This window comes from Octopus bimaculoides, chromosome 1 (assembly GCF_046866305.1).
Source record: "Octopus bimaculoides isolate indiv1 chromosome 1, ASM4686630v1, whole genome shotgun sequence".
Taxonomy (NCBI): domain Eukaryota; kingdom Metazoa; phylum Mollusca; class Cephalopoda; order Octopoda; family Octopodidae; genus Octopus; species Octopus bimaculoides.
The window spans coordinates 4,775,567-4,793,318 of NC_142928.1; the positions used below are offsets into that span (position 1 = coordinate 4,775,567).

Consider the following 17,752-nt stretch of genomic DNA (forward strand, 5'->3'; position numbering starts at 1 on the left):
ATTTTCTCCCCTGACAATGCAGGTAATTCCAAATTTCACTCGAAAAAGTTATCTATAATTTACTAAAACACAAAACTCATTCTTTTCTTCCTTTTTCTTTCTCCATTCCAATTATTGTATTCTCATTTAATCTCTACATTTTAATTTTCAATGTTTTTGTTTTATAAAAAGTAATTCTTTTTATTTAATTAACCAAGGTTTCAATGCCAGTTGACTTCCACTGTTCCCTATTTTATTACAGATGCTTCTAATTTATTAAAAAAAAGTATTTTATAAGGAATAGGTGTACGCATTGCTGTGTGGTTGACCAGCTTGCTTCCCAACCACTTGGCCCCTGGTTCACTTCCATTGCATGGCACCTTGGGAAGCTGTCTTCTACAAGTGTGTGTAGTGCTCTTTTTACTCATTGCATTTCATCAAGCCTAGTATGTGCACTCACCCTGCACCTCTTATGTTAATTCCTCCTCCTCTCTCTCTCTCTCTCTCTCTCTCTCTCTCACTTTCTCTCTTCCCCTCTCTGTATAATGTAAGGCGTCATTGGAAAAATCAACCAAACAACCACCCAATATTTATATAATCGGCTGTTATTATGTTATTGATAACACCAAGAAGAAAGTGTTTTTTTTTCCATTCACCAAAGTGAATGGAGCTTTGGCCAGGAGGAACTAACGTCATCAGATGGTCTCCAACGATCATCAGGTGCTTTGACCCTGAACCATAACATCCACCTCCTGTTGGTGGGTCAGCAGAGGTGGCTGAGTCACTGCTCCTCATCTCTTCCTGGCTTCTGGATTAACTCCTCTATCTTGCTCCATAACCAGCAAGGGACTCTTTCTGCTGCCTCTCCCATCCTGTGCACAGCTACCCTTCACTCCTTACCTTTCATTCCAATACCTGTAAGCATCCTCCATTCCAACTGAGCAGGGAATCCCCTACAGCCAACCTCAACTGAGAAAAGCCCTATCTGCCATCTCTTCTCCCTGCAATCCTGCAGAAGGCTCCCATACTTGGCACGCTTCCATTCATGGGCCTCATCGCATCCCTCTTCCCACGGGACTCTTATGATAATTTTCTTGGCCTTTTCAGACCACAGGACCATATCTGGCCTCAGGGTGTTTGCAATCTCTCCCCTAGGTCCACTTGCAAGTCCCATGGTTGAAATGCATGCAGCTCCATAACCAGCATGAGGCTCTTTCTGCTGCCTCTCCCATCCTGTTCACAGCCACCTTTACCTCTTTTTCTCTCATTCCAATGGCTGTAAGCATTTTCCATACCAATTGGATAAGGAATCCCCTCTAGCCAGCGTAAGTTGGGAAACTTGTGATTATATCAATACAGGGGCGGGCTGAGAGTATTAAGGGCCCTCAGGCATAACTATTCACCAGACCCCTTAGCATTGATATCAGTAGAGTTAACATGTAGAGTGTGGGTCCCACAGAGCTCCAGGCTCTTGGGCAGTGCCCGATTGACCGAAGGCTCAGTCTGCCCCTGTATCAATATGATTTTATAGTGTAATACTTATTTTAATTAATTTTTTTGACAAATAATTAACCTGATTGTGTGGTAAGAAGCTTGCTTCCCAACCACATGGTTCTGAGTTCAGTTCCACTGATTGGCACCTTGGGTAAGTGTCTTCTACTATAGCCTTGGGTCATCCGAAGCCTTGTGAGTGGATTTGGTAGATGGAGACTGAAAGAAGCCTGTCTTGTATAAGTGTTTTGTGTGTGTGTGTGTGAGTGTGTTTCTATGTTTATCCACCAACACTGTTTGACAACTGGTGTTGGTGTGTTTATGTTCCCATAACTTAGCAGTTGTGCAAAAAGAGGCTGATAGATAAGTACCAGGCATGGCAAAAAAAAAAAAAAAGTTCTGGGGTCATTTCATTTGACTAAATATTTTTCAAGGCAGTGCCCCAGCATGGCCACAGTCTACTGACTGAAAGAGGCAAACAATAAAAGACGTAAGCATTTATGTTGGAAACCCTTTCTGATTTGATTTCATTCTTTTGCCATAATTTTGCAGATGTACACGACCACTTTTGAAGTTTCCGTAGAATCCCCTATGAACATCAAACCCGAATCGCTTATATTCGAAATCGCCGGTGAAGGTGTCCTGCCCAGAGCTGTTGTCAGCCAACCAAGCAACCGTAACCAGAATGGACAACCATTGCTCCTATTCAAACAAAACTTTGTTGGAGATTCTGAAACATTAAAAATAGTGATTACAAATGAAGCTTCTCTTCCTTGCAAGGTTTGTATCATATTTTCATTTCATTCAGAAAATACCGTTGATGATAGACATTTTCTATTTTTTACTAATAGGCACAGGAGTGCTGTGTGGTATCGATGCCAATGTAGCTTTGTGGTCAAGACGCTTGCTTTCCAACCATGTGGTCTTGGGTTCAGTCCCACTGTGCAGTACCTTAGACAACTGTCTTCTACTATAGCTCTGGACTGACCAAAACATTGCTAATCAACTTGGTAGGCAGAAATGAAAAGAAACCCATCATGTGTGTGTGTGTGTGTGTGTGTGTGTGTGTGTGTGTGTGTGTGTGTGTGTGTATCCTTGTCTAGACATCACATGATGATTGTAAACTAGTAAGGGATGTTGTTCGTTTCCAATCTTCCATGAGAAACATTTCTGGCCGTTGGGGAAATATCCCTTGCTTGAGGTTGGCAACAGGATGGGCATCCAACTGTAGGAAATTTGCTTCAATAACCTCTGTCTAGCCCATGCAAGCATGGAAAACTGAAGGTTGAATATACAAATATATACCTGTGTGTATGTGTGTATACATATAGTTAATAAAAAAAAAAAAACGGAGAAAAAGACAAGACAAAAAAACAACAACACAAGGACATGCAAAGTATTAATAACACACTCAGGGAAGAAAGAAAGGGTATTTTATGTTTCGAGCAAAGCTCTTCTTCAGAAACAGGAGTCAGAAGAAAGTCTAAAAGAAAAGGAAAATGGAGAGAAAAAAATGCCAATCCACATTTAGTTACATATATATATATATATACTTCATACAAGCTGATATGGTCTTTTATTGTTGGTATGTTGAAAATAAAAGCTGTATCAGGCATTGCTTGATATTTTAAATGTCAGAGACAAGTGAAGTGTTGGCTGTATTCTGCTTGAAAGGTCGTTCCTGGTTCCCATTGGATTTGCTAGGCCACATGATAGAAATTGAAATTTCTACTGTCACCTGTAACCTCCCTGGCTCAGTCAAAAGAAATCTTAGTCATGAGTGCTAGTGCCACAAAAACTAAAAGAAGCACCTAGTACACATTGTAAAGTGGTTGGCATTATGATGGGCAACCAGCCTTAGAAACCAGCCAAAGTAAATATTGGAAAATGATGCAGTCCTTGGATGCATCAGATCCTGTCAAACCATCCTGTTCATACCAACGTGGAACATGGGTGTTAAATAATGAGGACAACGTTTTGCTTGTTATTAATCAAATTATTGATTAATGAGTAAATAATTAATTACAATCAAATTCATTCTCAATCCATAACATATCGATATTTTCAAAATTCTTCCTTTCCTCTGCCGTTTGTAATTAATTTATGTAAATGACCACTGTAATGCCAATCTCTTTGTTAGGTTGATCTTGATTTGATTGACACAGAAGATGTCTTCTCACTGAAACCAGTCGTTAACAAACTTAAAGTTGATGAATTCACCCAACAAACGGAACAATGTAAGTTTTTCTTAAGATTCTTTATTGTGCTGAGTCAAACGTTTTGCAATATTTTGGTAACTTATTCGCGTTATTTATCAAGTTACAAAAAAAATAACAGCCTAACATTCAAAGTAGAGGCCATTGTGTTGCACCATCAGAAGCCAGCTTTCTGCCAGTTCTTTGATTCCACATTGACACCAGTTCTTGTCCTTTGAGGTGAAGAAATTCTTCACAGAAGCTTCCACTTCCTTTTGGTTGATGAAGCATCACAAGCACAGGAAGTGAGCCATGGGTTGGGGCAATAATCCAAAGCAGATATTTTTCTGCAATCTTAACCCTTTCGTTACCGCATTTCTGTTGAGATGCTCTCTGTTTCAATTACTTTAAATATAACAAAGAATTTAGTAAAATAACTAAGTTATCATTAAGCTAGTGTTAGGAACATAAATTGTGACTAAGGTTTGGTGGAAGATTTTAATTCAAAACTTATGAAAACAAGACATTTGTACTACAGAGCCAGAGCTGGTTTCAGCCAGGTTGGTATCAAAAGGGTTAAGAATTCTTTCTCTCTTATATATCTTAACCCTTTCTTTTGAAATGCTCTGTGTTTCTTTCAATTAATTTTGAATATAACAAAGAATTTAATAAAATAACTTAGTTATCATTAAGCTAGTGTTAGGAACATTGATTGTGACTAAGGTTTGGTGGAAGATTTTAATTCAGAACTTTTGAAAACAAGACATTTGTACTACAGAGCCAGAGGTGATTTCAGCTAGGTTGGTATCGAAAGATTTAAGAATTGTTTCTCTATTATATATTTTAACCCTTTTGTTACTGTATTTATTTTGAGATGCTCTGTGTTTCTTTCAATTAATTTTGAATATAACAAAGAATTTAGTTATCATTAAGCTAGTTATCATTAAGCTAGTATTAGGAATGTAAATTGTGACTAAGGTTTGGTGGAAGATTTTAATTCAAAACTAAATGAAACAAGACATTTGTGCTCAGAGCCAGAGGCGGTTTCATCCAGGTTAGTAATGAAAGGGTTAATGTGCATAAGCAGTGGTTAATTAAGCAAGGACTAGCTTCCAAAACCTCCAGTCTTTTCAGCTATCTAATAATTTCCTGATTATTCTGGCCGTGCCAAAAAGGCAAACCTTTTGAACCAGTATTCAAAACCTAGTTTTGAATACAAGGTGATGGAATTATGGGATAATTCACTACAAGTTTATTCTAAACGGTTGGTGTGACAAAAGTGCCCAGGATTGGTAAAGCAAAAGTGAGCTCTTCTGCAGCAAGACAACACAAGACTTCACACTGTTCAAATGATCAGAAATAAACTCCAGAAACTTGAAGGAATCAAACTGATGCCACTCCCAGCATACAGACAGGACCTAGCCTCCCTTGGATTATTACTGGTTCCAATCCATGGCTCATTTCCTTCACTCATGACACTTAATCAACCAAGAGGAGGTGGAAGCTTCTGTGAAGGGATTCTTCATCTCAAAGGACAAGAACTGGTATCAGCATGGGATCAAAGAACTGGCAAAAAAAAAAAGCGGGGGGGGGGGGGCTTCAGACAGTGCAACACGATTGGCCCCTACTTGCAATGCTAGGCTGCTTTTCTTGTAACTTGATAAATAAAGTGAATAAGTTACCAAAATATTGCAAAACTTTTCACTCAGCACAATATTTTTACTTATTGTTTTCTTTCAAATTTTGGCACAGAAAAGGCCACCAAGCATTTTGTTCAAGACGCTAACAACTTCGCCAGTTGGCTGCCCCATGGCATCAGTTAGTCATTATCATTTTATGTTTACTTTTCCATGCTTACATGGATCAGATAGAATTCATTGAGGAAGATTCTGTATGACTGGATGTCTTTCCTGTCACTAACCCTCATCTGTTGCCAAGTAAGCTAATATTCTCTTGTGACCAGACATGTTTTTATGGAAGATTGGAAACAAAGTGCACCACTTGTATGATGGTTGACACTTGTTTTACAACTGTCACACAACCTCAAGATGAAAAGGCACAAACAAACTCACACACACACACATATGTGCATATCTATATCACACACACCTGGGTTCTCATTCCTAAGGTATTTTTTGATATTATTATTATTATTATTATTATTATTATTATTCAGGTCACTGCCTGGAATTGAACTCAGAATCTTGGGGTTAGTAGCCTGCACTCTTAACCACTATGCCATATGCCCATGGCATATATAATAACATCGAAAAATACCTTAGGAGTGAGAGCCCAGGTTTGAAATTTCCCCAAGACACCTGATGACGGCTGGAGGGTATATCAGCTGAAACGTTGTGTTAACAACAAACAAGATGAGGACAAATATCCATCAAATGTAAATAATGTAAATAATATTCATAATTCCTCATCTCTTAAATATGGAACTGTATTATCCAGTTCTAGCGTTGTGAAAAACAAAAGGCACCCAGAACACTCAGTTGTTGAGTTGAGGGCTGTGAGAACCCTTTAGATTTGTATAATATAACAACCTCACTAGTGCTGGTGTCATGATAAAATGATTCCAGTACATTCTGTAAAATGGTTGGTATTAGAAAGGGCATCTCACCATAGAAACCAGGCCAAAAATAAAAGTTATGAACCAGATGTAGTCCCTTAACCCAGCTAGAAGAACAGGAACAACCATGTTAGTAAGGAAAGTAGAAATGATATTCTAATGACAGCCTGGAGAAGTAAACAGGGAAATCATAAAAATGTTGATGATTTAACAGTTAAAAGTTGTTTAATATTTGTTTCATTTTAAACCAATTTCACTGAATTCTCTGGAAAAGATTGTTTTATGTTTTATATATTTTAGCTGTTAAAAAACAGTTGCATACTGCATCAGTCAGCCTTGATTGTAACCAGAAAGCTGAATTTGATGTGACCTTTCAACCCAAAGAAGCTGTTAAAAGCCAGGCCTATGTGCATCTGGTGGTTCATGACAATCCATACGAGAGTACATCGATACTTTTGGTTGGCGAAGGTTACTTTGAAGAAATCACATTTGATGACATTTATCTGGATCCAATGCTGGAATTGAAATACCAGCATGAAGTACTTGGAAAGAACCAAAGTATGTAATCATTTTACGCATTCTAAATTATCTCGCTGACATACTACGACGAAATACCCAAGATGCAGATAAGATAGAGATTTTTTATTTATTTACGGCCTCAAACATCTCATAATACCTTGCGCTTTAGTTTTGCCCCCTATTATTTATCTTGTTTCTCTCCATGAAATTCAATTGAATTCAGTTGTTGTCTTAAATTCATGCTTATTCATTTTCTAAGCTTCCTAAATTCATGCTACGTTATATTCTAATCACCCAGAATTCATTGCTCTTTTAAAAAATTACGATTTATGCATTGTTGTCTCTCAAATATTTAAAATCTACAATTAAGAGCCCTATCTACTCGCTGGCGGTACCTACCCACCACTACCCATTTTCCTTTATTCAAAAATTCTTATCGCTCCTTAAAATTATGGCTTTTAAGTGTTGATTTCTCAGCCCAAGAATTACAGCGTGATGTGCTGCTTGACTGGTCCTCCCTCTCTCTCTCTCTCTCTCTTTATATATATATATGATGATGATGATGATGATCTTTTCTCCCGCCATGCCTCTGTCTACCCCTCCATCCTCTCTCTCCCCTTCGTAGTTTTTCCTTAAGGTCTTCAGGTTCTGGCTATATATAAATGAGAAACCCATTCTAAATTATCTCGCTGACATACTACGACGAAATACCCAAGATGCAGATAAGATAGAGATTTTTTATTTATTTACGGCCTCAAACATCTCATAATACCTTGCGCTTTAGTTTTGCCCCCTATTATTTATCTTGTTTCTCTCCATGAAATTCAATTGAATTCAGTTGTTGTCTTAAATTCATGCTTATTCATTTTCTAAGCTTCCTAAATTCATGCTACGTTATATTCTAATCACCCAGAATTCATTGCTCTTTTAAAAAATTACGATTTATGCATTGTTGTCTCTCAAATATTTAAAATCTACAATTAAGAGCCCTATCTACTCGCTGGCGGTAACCCGCCCTCCCACCCCCTCCACCGGAAGTTCATTCCTCTGTCATCCCTCTGTCATCCCACCCCCTCCACCGGAAGTTCATTCCTCTGTCATCCCACCCCCTCCACCGGAAGTTCATTCCTCTGTCATCCCACCCCCTCCACCGGAAGTTCATTCCTCTGCCATCCCACCCCCTCCACCGGAAGTTCATTTCTCTGTCATCCCACCCCCTCCACCGGAAGTTCATTCCTCTGTCATCCCACCCCCTCCACCGGAAGTTCATTCCTCTGTCATCCCACCCCCTCCACCGGAAGTTCATTCCTCTGTCATCCCACCCCCTCCACCGGAAGTTCATTCCTCTGTCATCCCACCCCCTCCACCGGAAGTTCATTCCTCTGCCATCCCACCCCCTCCACCGGAAGTTCATTTCTCTGTCATCCCACCCCCTCCACCGGAAGTTCATTCCTCTGTCATCCCGCCCCCTCCACCGGAAGTTCATCCCTCTGTCATCCTGTCAACCTCGGCTGTCTCCCGGAACCCATCTAGTGGCCTTGGCCATCCTCTCCCCTACCTTTGGGTAGCGCATTAAGGTTGAGAAATGTTTGCAGGTTGTAGGTACTGTTTTGCTTATGAATTCTTCCAATTGCAAGTTTTCTTTTCAGGTACACGACACTGCTTTTCCCCTTCCCAGGCTACAGGCCCACACCCCCAACACCCATACTGTTAGGATTGGCACTCTCAACGTCGGCACGCTGAAAGGTAGATCTGGTGAAATTGTTGAGATGCTTGAACGGAGATGCGTAGATATGTGCTGCATCCAGGAAGTAAGATGGAGAGGAGGTTCTGCAAGGTTCCTCACAGGCAAAGAACACAGGTACAAGATTTTCTGGGCAGGGAACACTGACGGGGTCGGGGGCGTAGGAATACTTCTAGCGGAGAAATGGGTGGATAAGGTAATCGAGGTCGTTAGAGTAAGTGACAGAGTACTTAAGATCAGACTAGTGCTTCATCATAGATTAGCTACTGTCATCTCAGCCTATGCACCTCAACCTGGGCTACCAGATGGTCTGAAAGACCAATTCTATGACACCCTCTTGCAAACTACCTCGTCGACGAGTGACAGGGACCTTCTCTTTGTGGCTGGAGACTTCAACGGTCATGTCGGACGTCGTGCTGGGGGCTTCCATGGCATACATGGAGGCTATGGCTTCGGTTCCCGCAACGAGGAGGGAACCAGACTGCTGGAGTTCTGTGATGCAACCAATCTTATGGTCTGCAATACCAACTTCAGGAAACCTGCCAGTCACCTAGTCACCTACCGCTCCGGCAGACACTCTAGCCAAATCGACTACATCCTCGCCAGAAATAGGGAAAGAGGGCGGCTTATAAATGCCAAAACCTACCCTGGCAAAGAATGTACCCCACAACATAGATTAGTAGTTAGCGACTTTGGGATCAAGGCAAAATGGGTGCCCAGAATTAGACAGGCTTGGAGAAGAAGGGTGTGGAAGCTTAAAGACCCTGCAAACGGACAGAGACTTAGAGACAAGTTACTTGAAGCATTTAACGAAATAGAAGGGGATATAGCATCATACAACGTGGAAGACAATTGGAGATTTCTGCGGGACAACCTGTTGAAAGCCACCGACTAGATTTGTGGGTGGTGTAAGGTCCCCTCCCAACCCAGAGTAACGTGGTGGTGGAACAAGGAGGTAGACAGGGCTATTAGACAAAAGAAACAAGCTTGGAAGGACTGGAAGAACGGTGGTAGCAGGGAATTGTACCAATGTGCCAGAAGGGAGGCTAGGCGACAGGTTTATTTAGCCAGAGGGGAAGCAGATAAGGAAAGATTTGCCAATGTTCTGCGCCGTGAGGACCAAAGACTCGAGGTATTTCGTGTTGCAAGACAGGGTAGGAGAGAGAATAGTGATGTTGTAGGAGAGAAATGTGTTCGCATGGATGATGGTACGCTTGCATTAAATGAGGATGCAAAGAAAGAGGTCTGGAGATGCCACTACGATAGATTGCTTAATAAAGAGAATGAATGGGAGAAAGAGAGCCTGCCTTATGTCGACCCAATAGAGGGACCAGCTATCCGAGTTGATAGTACCAGGGTAGATAAAGCAATTAAGAGTATGAAGACCGGGAAAGCCCCCGGCCCATCAGGAATCACTGCAGAGATGCTCAAAATATCTGGCAGTGTTGGCTATAGCCTAGTCACCCGTATTACGAACCAGGTGATACACGAAGGAATCATACCCTATGACTGGTGTAGCAGCATCATAGTCAACTGCTACAAAGGTAAAGGGGATGCTTTAGATACAAATAATTACAGAGGCATCAAGCTGTTAGATCAGGTTATGAAAGTTACAGAGAGGGTCATAGCCCAACTAATTAGGGAGCGAATCAATTTAGATGAGATGCAGTTTGGGTTCGTGCCAGGTAAAAGCACTACTGATGCCTTATTTCTAGTGAGACAGTTGCAAGAGAAATACCTAGCTAAGGATAAACCTCTGTACCTGGCTTTCGTTGACATGGAGAAAGCCTTTGACAGGGTCCCCCGATCCCTTATCTGGTGGTCAATGAGGAAACTTGGGATAGAAGAATGGCTAGTGAGAGCTGTGCGAGCCATGTACAGAGATGCTGCCAGTAAGGTGAGGGTTGGAAATGAGTACAGCAATGAATTCCGGGTAGAGGTAGGGGTCCACCAAGGTTCCGTCCTCAGCCCCCTATTATTTACCATAGTCCTCTATGCTGATGACCTTGCCCTAATTGCGGAGTCACTATCAGAACTAGAGGAGAAGTTTCAGGTGTGGAAGCAAGGTCTAGAATTGAAGGGCCTTAGAGTCAACCTAGCTAAAACCAAAATCCTAATAAGTAGGAAGGTAGATAAAACACAAACCCCTTCAGGTAGATGGCCCTGCTCAGTATGTAGAAAAGGAGTAGGTAGTAACTCTATAAGATGTACCCGGTGCAAGCTATGGACACATAAGAGGTGCAGCAACATCAAAGGCAGGTTAACTAGCAAGTTAGTTTTTGTTTGTGGCAGATGTTCAGGTGCAATAAAGACTGCAAACAAACAGGAAACAACTTCTATCTCATTCCAGGGTGAAAAACTAGAGGTAGTCGATAGCTTCCGCTATCTGGGCGACCAAGTTAGTAGTGGGGGTGGGTGCGCTGAAAGTGTAGCTGCTAGAATAAGAATAGCCTGGGCAAAGTTTAGAGAGCTCTTACCCCTGCTGGCGACAAAGGGACTCTCACTCAGAGTAAAAGGCAGACTGTATGACGCATGCGTACGAACAACCATGCTACATGGCAGTGAAACATGGGCTGTAACTGCTGAGGACATACGTAAGCTCGCAAGGAATGAAGCCAGTATGCTCCGTTGGATGTGTAATGTCAATGTGAATACCCGTCAGAGTGTAAGTATCTTGAGAGAAAAGCTGAACATTAGAAGCATCAGTTGTGGCGTGCAAGAGAGACGATTGCGCTGGTATGGACATGTGGTGAGAATGGAGGAGGATAGCTGCGTGAAAAAGTGCCACACCCTAACAGTTGAGGGAACCCGTGGAAGAGGTAGGCCCAGGAAGACCTGGGCTGAGGTGGTGAGGCAAGACCTTCGTACATTGGGCCTCACCGAGGCGATGACTACGGACCGAGACCTTTGGAAATGGGCTGTGCGTGAGAAGACCCGGCAAGCCAAGTAAGATCGTTGCCAGTGCCCCTGGACTGGTTCTTGTGCGGGTGGCACATGAGATGCACCATTTTGAGCGTGGCCGTTGCCAGTACCGCCTGACTGGCTCCTGTAGGATTTTCGAGCGAGATCGTTGCCAGTGCCCCTGGACTGGCTTGTGCGGGTGGCACATAAAAGACACCATTTCGAGCGTGGCCGTTTTCGTGCGGGTGACACGTAAAAGCACCCACTACACTCTCTGAGTGGTTGGCGTTAGGAAGGGCATCCAGCTGTAGAAACTCTGCCAAATCAGACTGGAGCCTGGTGTTGCCATCCGGTTTCACCAGTCCTCAGTCAAATCGTCCAACCCATGCTAGCATGGAAAGCGGACGTTAAACGATGATGATGATGATGATGATGATGTTTATTTTGTTAATTAATCGCTTAGTCGAGAGTCATTAGGATCGAGTTGACTGTTGTTAGGTGCAAGTGTGGTTGTTTGGTAAATGTTATGCAAATTAATGTTATGCAAATTGTGCTATGATTTGAGTGACTTCCCTTGATATAAAGGGCATGCTCATTTGATGCTCTCAGGGAGAGAGTGGCCATTTTGAATAACATAGGTTGAATTGAGAATATCATGGATAACACTATATGACACCTTACTACTTTAGACTATGACTGGAAATATATATATATGAATCAATACAGTTTAATTCAAATTTGTTGTTACTCTTGAGTTTCAAGTATGATGCTAGTCATCAGCCATTTTGTAACTCCCAATAAATCGGCTGAGTGCCCTTCCTTCATTTGTCTACTCGCTCGTATATACATATATATATCCATATATATATATATCCATATATATATATATATATATTATGATAGATCGCTGACCTAACACCATTCAATTTTTTTTCTCCGTATTCTTTCTGTTGAAGAGCGTAGCTCGAAACGTTAAAGACTTTCTCTATTCCTGAGCGTTAAACTAATACATCCTTTTGTTGTTTACACCACCTGTCATCGTCTGTTGTTGTTTTTTTCGTAAATTCTCCCATATATATATATATATATATATATATATATATATATATATATATATTTGTATTTGTGTTGTCTTCCTTCTCGTTACAGTCAGAAAAGCTAATACGATGTTGTTTGGGGATTGTCACATTGGGAAAGCCAAGACACAGAGTTTAACCATCACAAACCGATGCCAACAAGAAACCATTTGTTTCCAATGGCTGACCAAAGAACCATTAACGTTTTCCCCCCAGATGGGACACCTACGTCCTGGTCAATCTAAAAATGTCGTTCTAACATTCAAGTCCTACAAACCTATCGTCCTTCAAGAAGAGGTCATACCGTGTGCAGTGAAGAAAATCACTTTTGAGAAACCACTCTCTCAGGTAAAAATATCCATCATCATCATCATCATCATCATCATTAACTTCAACATCATCATCATCGTCTTCATCATCATCATCATCATTAACTTCAACATCATCATCATCATCATTAACTTCAACATCATCATCATCATCATTAACTTCAACATCATCATCATCGTCTTCATCATCATCATCATCATCCTCCTCATCATTCCATAGTAATCTAAACACTACTTGTGTGAAGGTACATGGCTGAGTGGTTAGGATATTCAGCTTGCAATCATAAGGTTATGAGTTCAATTCCTGGCGATGCAGTGCATCCTTGAGCAAGGCACTTTATTTTGCATTGTTCCAGTCCACTTGGCTGGCATAAACGAGCAGTACTTGTAATTCAAAGGGCCAACCTTGTCGAATTCTGTGTCCTGCTGAATTTCCTCGAGAACTACATTAAGCGTAGGTGTGTGTGTGTGTGGAGTACTCAGCCACTTGTATGAGCAGGCTGGTCTGTTAATTCGACCGACTGGAAACCTTGTCTTCATAACTGATGGAGTGCCAGTCTTACTTGAGTGAAATCAATGGAGAAGTTGGTAAAGGTTCAGTGTACATGCTAGAAATAACAACCAATTCTCCCTCAAATCACAGCATTATTATCTTAAGATAAGTAAAACATATAGGACAATGTAATCTTAGGTGTGTGAGTAAAAGAAAGATGGTTTAGACCAGGGGTGGGGAAACCCCTGCCCACAGGCGCAATTGTGCCTGTGAGCCCATTCAATTGCGCCTGCAGGCTGGTATACTCGTATGTACAAAATATAATAAATTTTTCATTTCTAAAATATATACAATATATTCCTATGCCTATTTGCAACATAGGTCACCTTACTGACACTTGTGCCAGTGGCATGTGAGCAAAACATTGGACTGACTCCTGTGCAGGTGGCACGTAAAAAAGCACCATTTGAGCGTGGCTGTTGCCAGTACTGCCGGACTGGCCCTTGTGCTGGTGGCATGTAAAAAACACCCACTACATTCTCGGAGTGGCTGGCATTAGGAAGGGCATCCAATCTGTAGAAACACTGCCAGATTAGATTGAAGCCTGGTGCAGCCATCTGGTTTCACCAGTCCTCAGTCAAATCGTCCAACCCATGCTAGCATGGAAAGCAGACGTTAAAGGATGATGATGATGTCGCGTTTCCACTGCAACTTGAAATGGTTAGACTCGAACGGAAAATTGTCCGGTAATTACCATTTGAATGGAAATTTTGTTTTCACTATAAAACACATATTGTTAGGTTTGTACCACCCCCTTGAGACCCAACTACACTTTAGCTGAAAGAATATAGAAACCTCATAATTAATATAAACATCCTAAATTCAGTGGCAGCGTTAATGAAGATGTTACACGTTAATTTGATGTGTTAAACTTATCTTTATTAATGTATATCGAATTATGCATAGATATATACAAGATTTACACAGATATAAGAGTTAGAACTTGTGGCACTAAAAAGTTTCCCCACCCCTGGTTTGATTACACTGAGCTGGAGCTAAGATATCACCCCTGTACCCGAGTCAGAGTAGCTTCAGGGTACCTGCGTTTTAAATGTATTCTTTGTGTCTTTTATATTTCACTTGTTTCAGTCATTGGGCTGCAGCCATTCTGGAGCACTGCCTCAAAGAGTTTTAGTTGAGCAAATCAACCCCCATTGCTTATTTTTTAAGCCTAGTACTTATTCTGTTGGTCTCTTTTGCTGAACCGCTAGGTTATGGGGATGTAAACAAACAAATACAAGTGGTCAAGTGGTGGGGGTGGGTGGCAAACAGCCACACAAAGACATGCACATGCACACACATATACACATACACACCTGCTCTCTCTCTCTCTCTCTCTCTATCTATCTATCTATATATATATATATATATATATATATATATATATATATATATATATATATATATATATATCGTTTATTCAGCATGCAGGAATTGAACACCTATTTTATATATCTTAAACTACCTGTGAAGAGATTCGACTTTCAAATAATTTTTAATTTAATTAATTAATTTTTTGAAGGTCTGGAATTGTTAATTTTTAATTAATAAATAATAATTTATTAATTACCTCTCTGTTTTCTCATCTTATTATATATATATATATATATACATACACACACATGCATACATACACACACATACATACATACACACACATACATACATACATGATGTACTTCTTTGTAGTCTCTGATTACCAAATTCCCTCACAAGGCATTGGTACAGTAGAAGACACTTGTCCAAGATGCTGTGCAGTGGGACTGAACCATGAACCATGTTGTTGGGAAGCAAGCTTCTTACCACGCAGCCATGCCTACACCTTTCATGGTCATTTATACACCATAGAAACCAGGTAACTGACCCCTATAATTTGAAGGGGACATTAGACAGGAATGTCCAGGGATGACCTTGACCAGACTGACATGATCGAATCCATATTGAAAGTGTTCCTTCTTTTTGGTTTTTTCCTTCTAGGTTCCAGACTGGGATGATCGGATCCATGTTATCAAATGGGTTGAAGTGGAGTCGACACCTCTGAGTAATGCACCTGATATGGTCGCTGTCAAAGAGACGTAAGATATAACACTTCTTTATCATTTGTTAATTTCAACCTGTTTCACCCTTTAACATTCACTTCATTCTGTCAAACGTAATTCTTAATTTATTCACATTGTTTTGAATTAACCACATGTTATCTCCTAGCTGCAAGATTTCAATGGTGTGTTTGTATATTTTTAGAATGACATTGTGAAGTAGGTGTGAGAGGCCAGATCTTGGCAGTTTGAACATAAAACTAAAATATTTGGGCCGGTTATGGCTTGTTTCCCCACTTAGTATTCAGTTCACTCTGTCAAATGCAATGTTTATTAATTTACTTTGATTTGAATTGATTTTGCAGCATCTTGTAGCTTCAAGTTTTCATTGGTGTATTTGTAGATTTTTAGAATGACATTGTAGGTTCGTGTGAGAGGCCAGATCTTGATAATTTGTACATAAAACAAGGAGGATATTTGGGCCGGACACAGCCTGTCCAACCCTTTGGCATTCAGGTTATTCCATCAAATGCAATGCTTATTTATTCACATTGTTTTTAATTAATCACTCATTATCTTGTAGCTTCAAGATTTTGATGAAGTGATTGTGATTTTTAGAAGGACATTGTAGGATAGGTGCAAGAGGCTTGATCTGGCCAGTTTGAACTGAAACCAAGTAGAATATTTGGGCTGAACATGGCCTGTATTAACCCTTCAGCATTCACATTGGTTTGAGTTAATCATGCATTATCTCATAGCTTTGGGATTTTTAGAATGACATGGTAGGGTAGGTATGAGAGGCTGGATCTGGCCAGTTTGAACATAAAGCAGGTGGAATATTTAGGTTAGATATGGCTGGATTAAATGCTAAAGGGTAAAGAACCATTTCAAGAATGGAATAAATGCTATGCAGTTGTTCTTCTGGGGTTCCCCCCCCCCCTTTGATGGTCTGAGTTCAAATCCTGCCAGGGTCAATTTTGCCTTTTATTCTTTTAAGTTTGGTAACCGTGAGCTACACGACCTCGCTCGAATGATTTTCTAATGTGCCACCAGCACCAGTGTCAGTAAGGCGACGCTGGTAATGATCACGCTCAAATGGTGCTATTTATGTGCCACTAGCACGGAAGCCAGACAACTGCTCTGGCAATGATCATGCTTGGACGGTGCTGTTAGTGCTCCACTGGCACCGGTGCCAGTCATCGGATATGGTTTGATGCATGTATGTATGCATGCATGTATTTGTGTAGCGTGGCCGTTGCCAGTTCCGCCTGACTGGCTCCCGTAGGATTTTCGAGCGAGATCGTTGCCAGTGCCCCTGGACTGGCTTGTGCGGGTGGCACATAAAAGACACCATTTCGAGCGTGGCCGTTTTCGTGCGGGTGACACGTAAAAGCACCCACTACACTCTCTGAGTGGTTGGCGTTAGGAAGGGCATCCAGCTGTAGAAACTCTGCCAAATCAGACTGGAGCCTGGTGTTGCCATCCGGTTTCACCAGACCTCAGTCAAATCGTCCAACCCATGCTAGCATGGAAAGCGGACGTTAAACGATGATGATGATGTATGTATATATGGATGACTATATTTATATATGTATATATATTTTGTTAGATTTTCTCCTCATTTATACAGTTTTAGATTCCTTCAAATTGTAATTCATTGTATTTTTCTGACTTGATTCTTCATTGCAGTCCAAATGCTATGTTCCGCAAGAGGAGAAAAGTTGTGGAAATTGAACCGGAACCAGCAAATACTGTGATTCCTGGCACTGAGAGAGAAATTGGTTTGTTTATTAATGGAACCGCTGAGTATTGTAAATACGAATGCCACACGACTAGCATTTACTTCAAGGATACTTACATGTTTCAAACAAGATCTTTCCAGTATGTTCCTCTTTTTTTTTTTTTTTTTTTGTTCAGGATTTAAATTTATATATTCTAAAGATGGTAACTACTTTGCTTCTGGTCATCTCTTCTGCTTTGCACATCTGCACCAAATGTAATTCTTTGTAAATGCACACTAGCTGCACAGTCAGCACATTATTCACACTTTTGTGCCCTTATAAAACCTGACTTTGAAAGAGAAGTTTGCTTCCCAACCACATGGTTCTGGGTTCAGTCCCACTGTGTGGCACCTTGGGCAACTGTTTTCAACTATAGCCTCAGGCCAACCAAAACCTTGTGAGTTGATTTGGTAGATGGAAACAGAACGAAGCCCGTCATATATATATTTGTGTGTGTGTGTCTGTGTTTGTCCCCCCCCCATCACTTGACAACTGATGTTGGTATGTTTATGTGCCCATAATTTAGCAGTTTGGCAAAAAGAGACCGATAGGCTTACAAAGGATAAGTCCTGG

General features: G+C 40.9%; 1 protein-coding gene across 3 annotated transcripts in view; it reads left to right on the forward strand.

The window, feature by feature from the left end:
- The window catches only part of LOC106880950 (axonemal central pair apparatus protein HYDIN), a 193,311-nt gene that overhangs the window by 140,203 nt on the left and 35,356 nt on the right, over window positions 1-17,752 (forward strand). For all 3 annotated transcript variants that reach the window (XM_089348067.1, XM_089348075.1, XM_089348084.1), the window contains 7 exons: window positions 1-22; window positions 2,023-2,250; window positions 3,611-3,707; window positions 6,541-6,798; window positions 12,554-12,828; window positions 15,340-15,437; window positions 17,088-17,279. The exon at window positions 1-22 is cut by the window's left edge and continues 137 nt beyond it. In XM_089348067.1, the coding sequence (XP_089204193.1) occupies window positions 1-22; window positions 2,023-2,250; window positions 3,611-3,707; window positions 6,541-6,798; window positions 12,554-12,828; window positions 15,340-15,437; window positions 17,088-17,279 (1,170 nt within the window). The remainder of the gene's footprint in view (window positions 23-2,022; window positions 2,251-3,610; window positions 3,708-6,540; window positions 6,799-12,553; window positions 12,829-15,339; window positions 15,438-17,087; window positions 17,280-17,752) is intronic.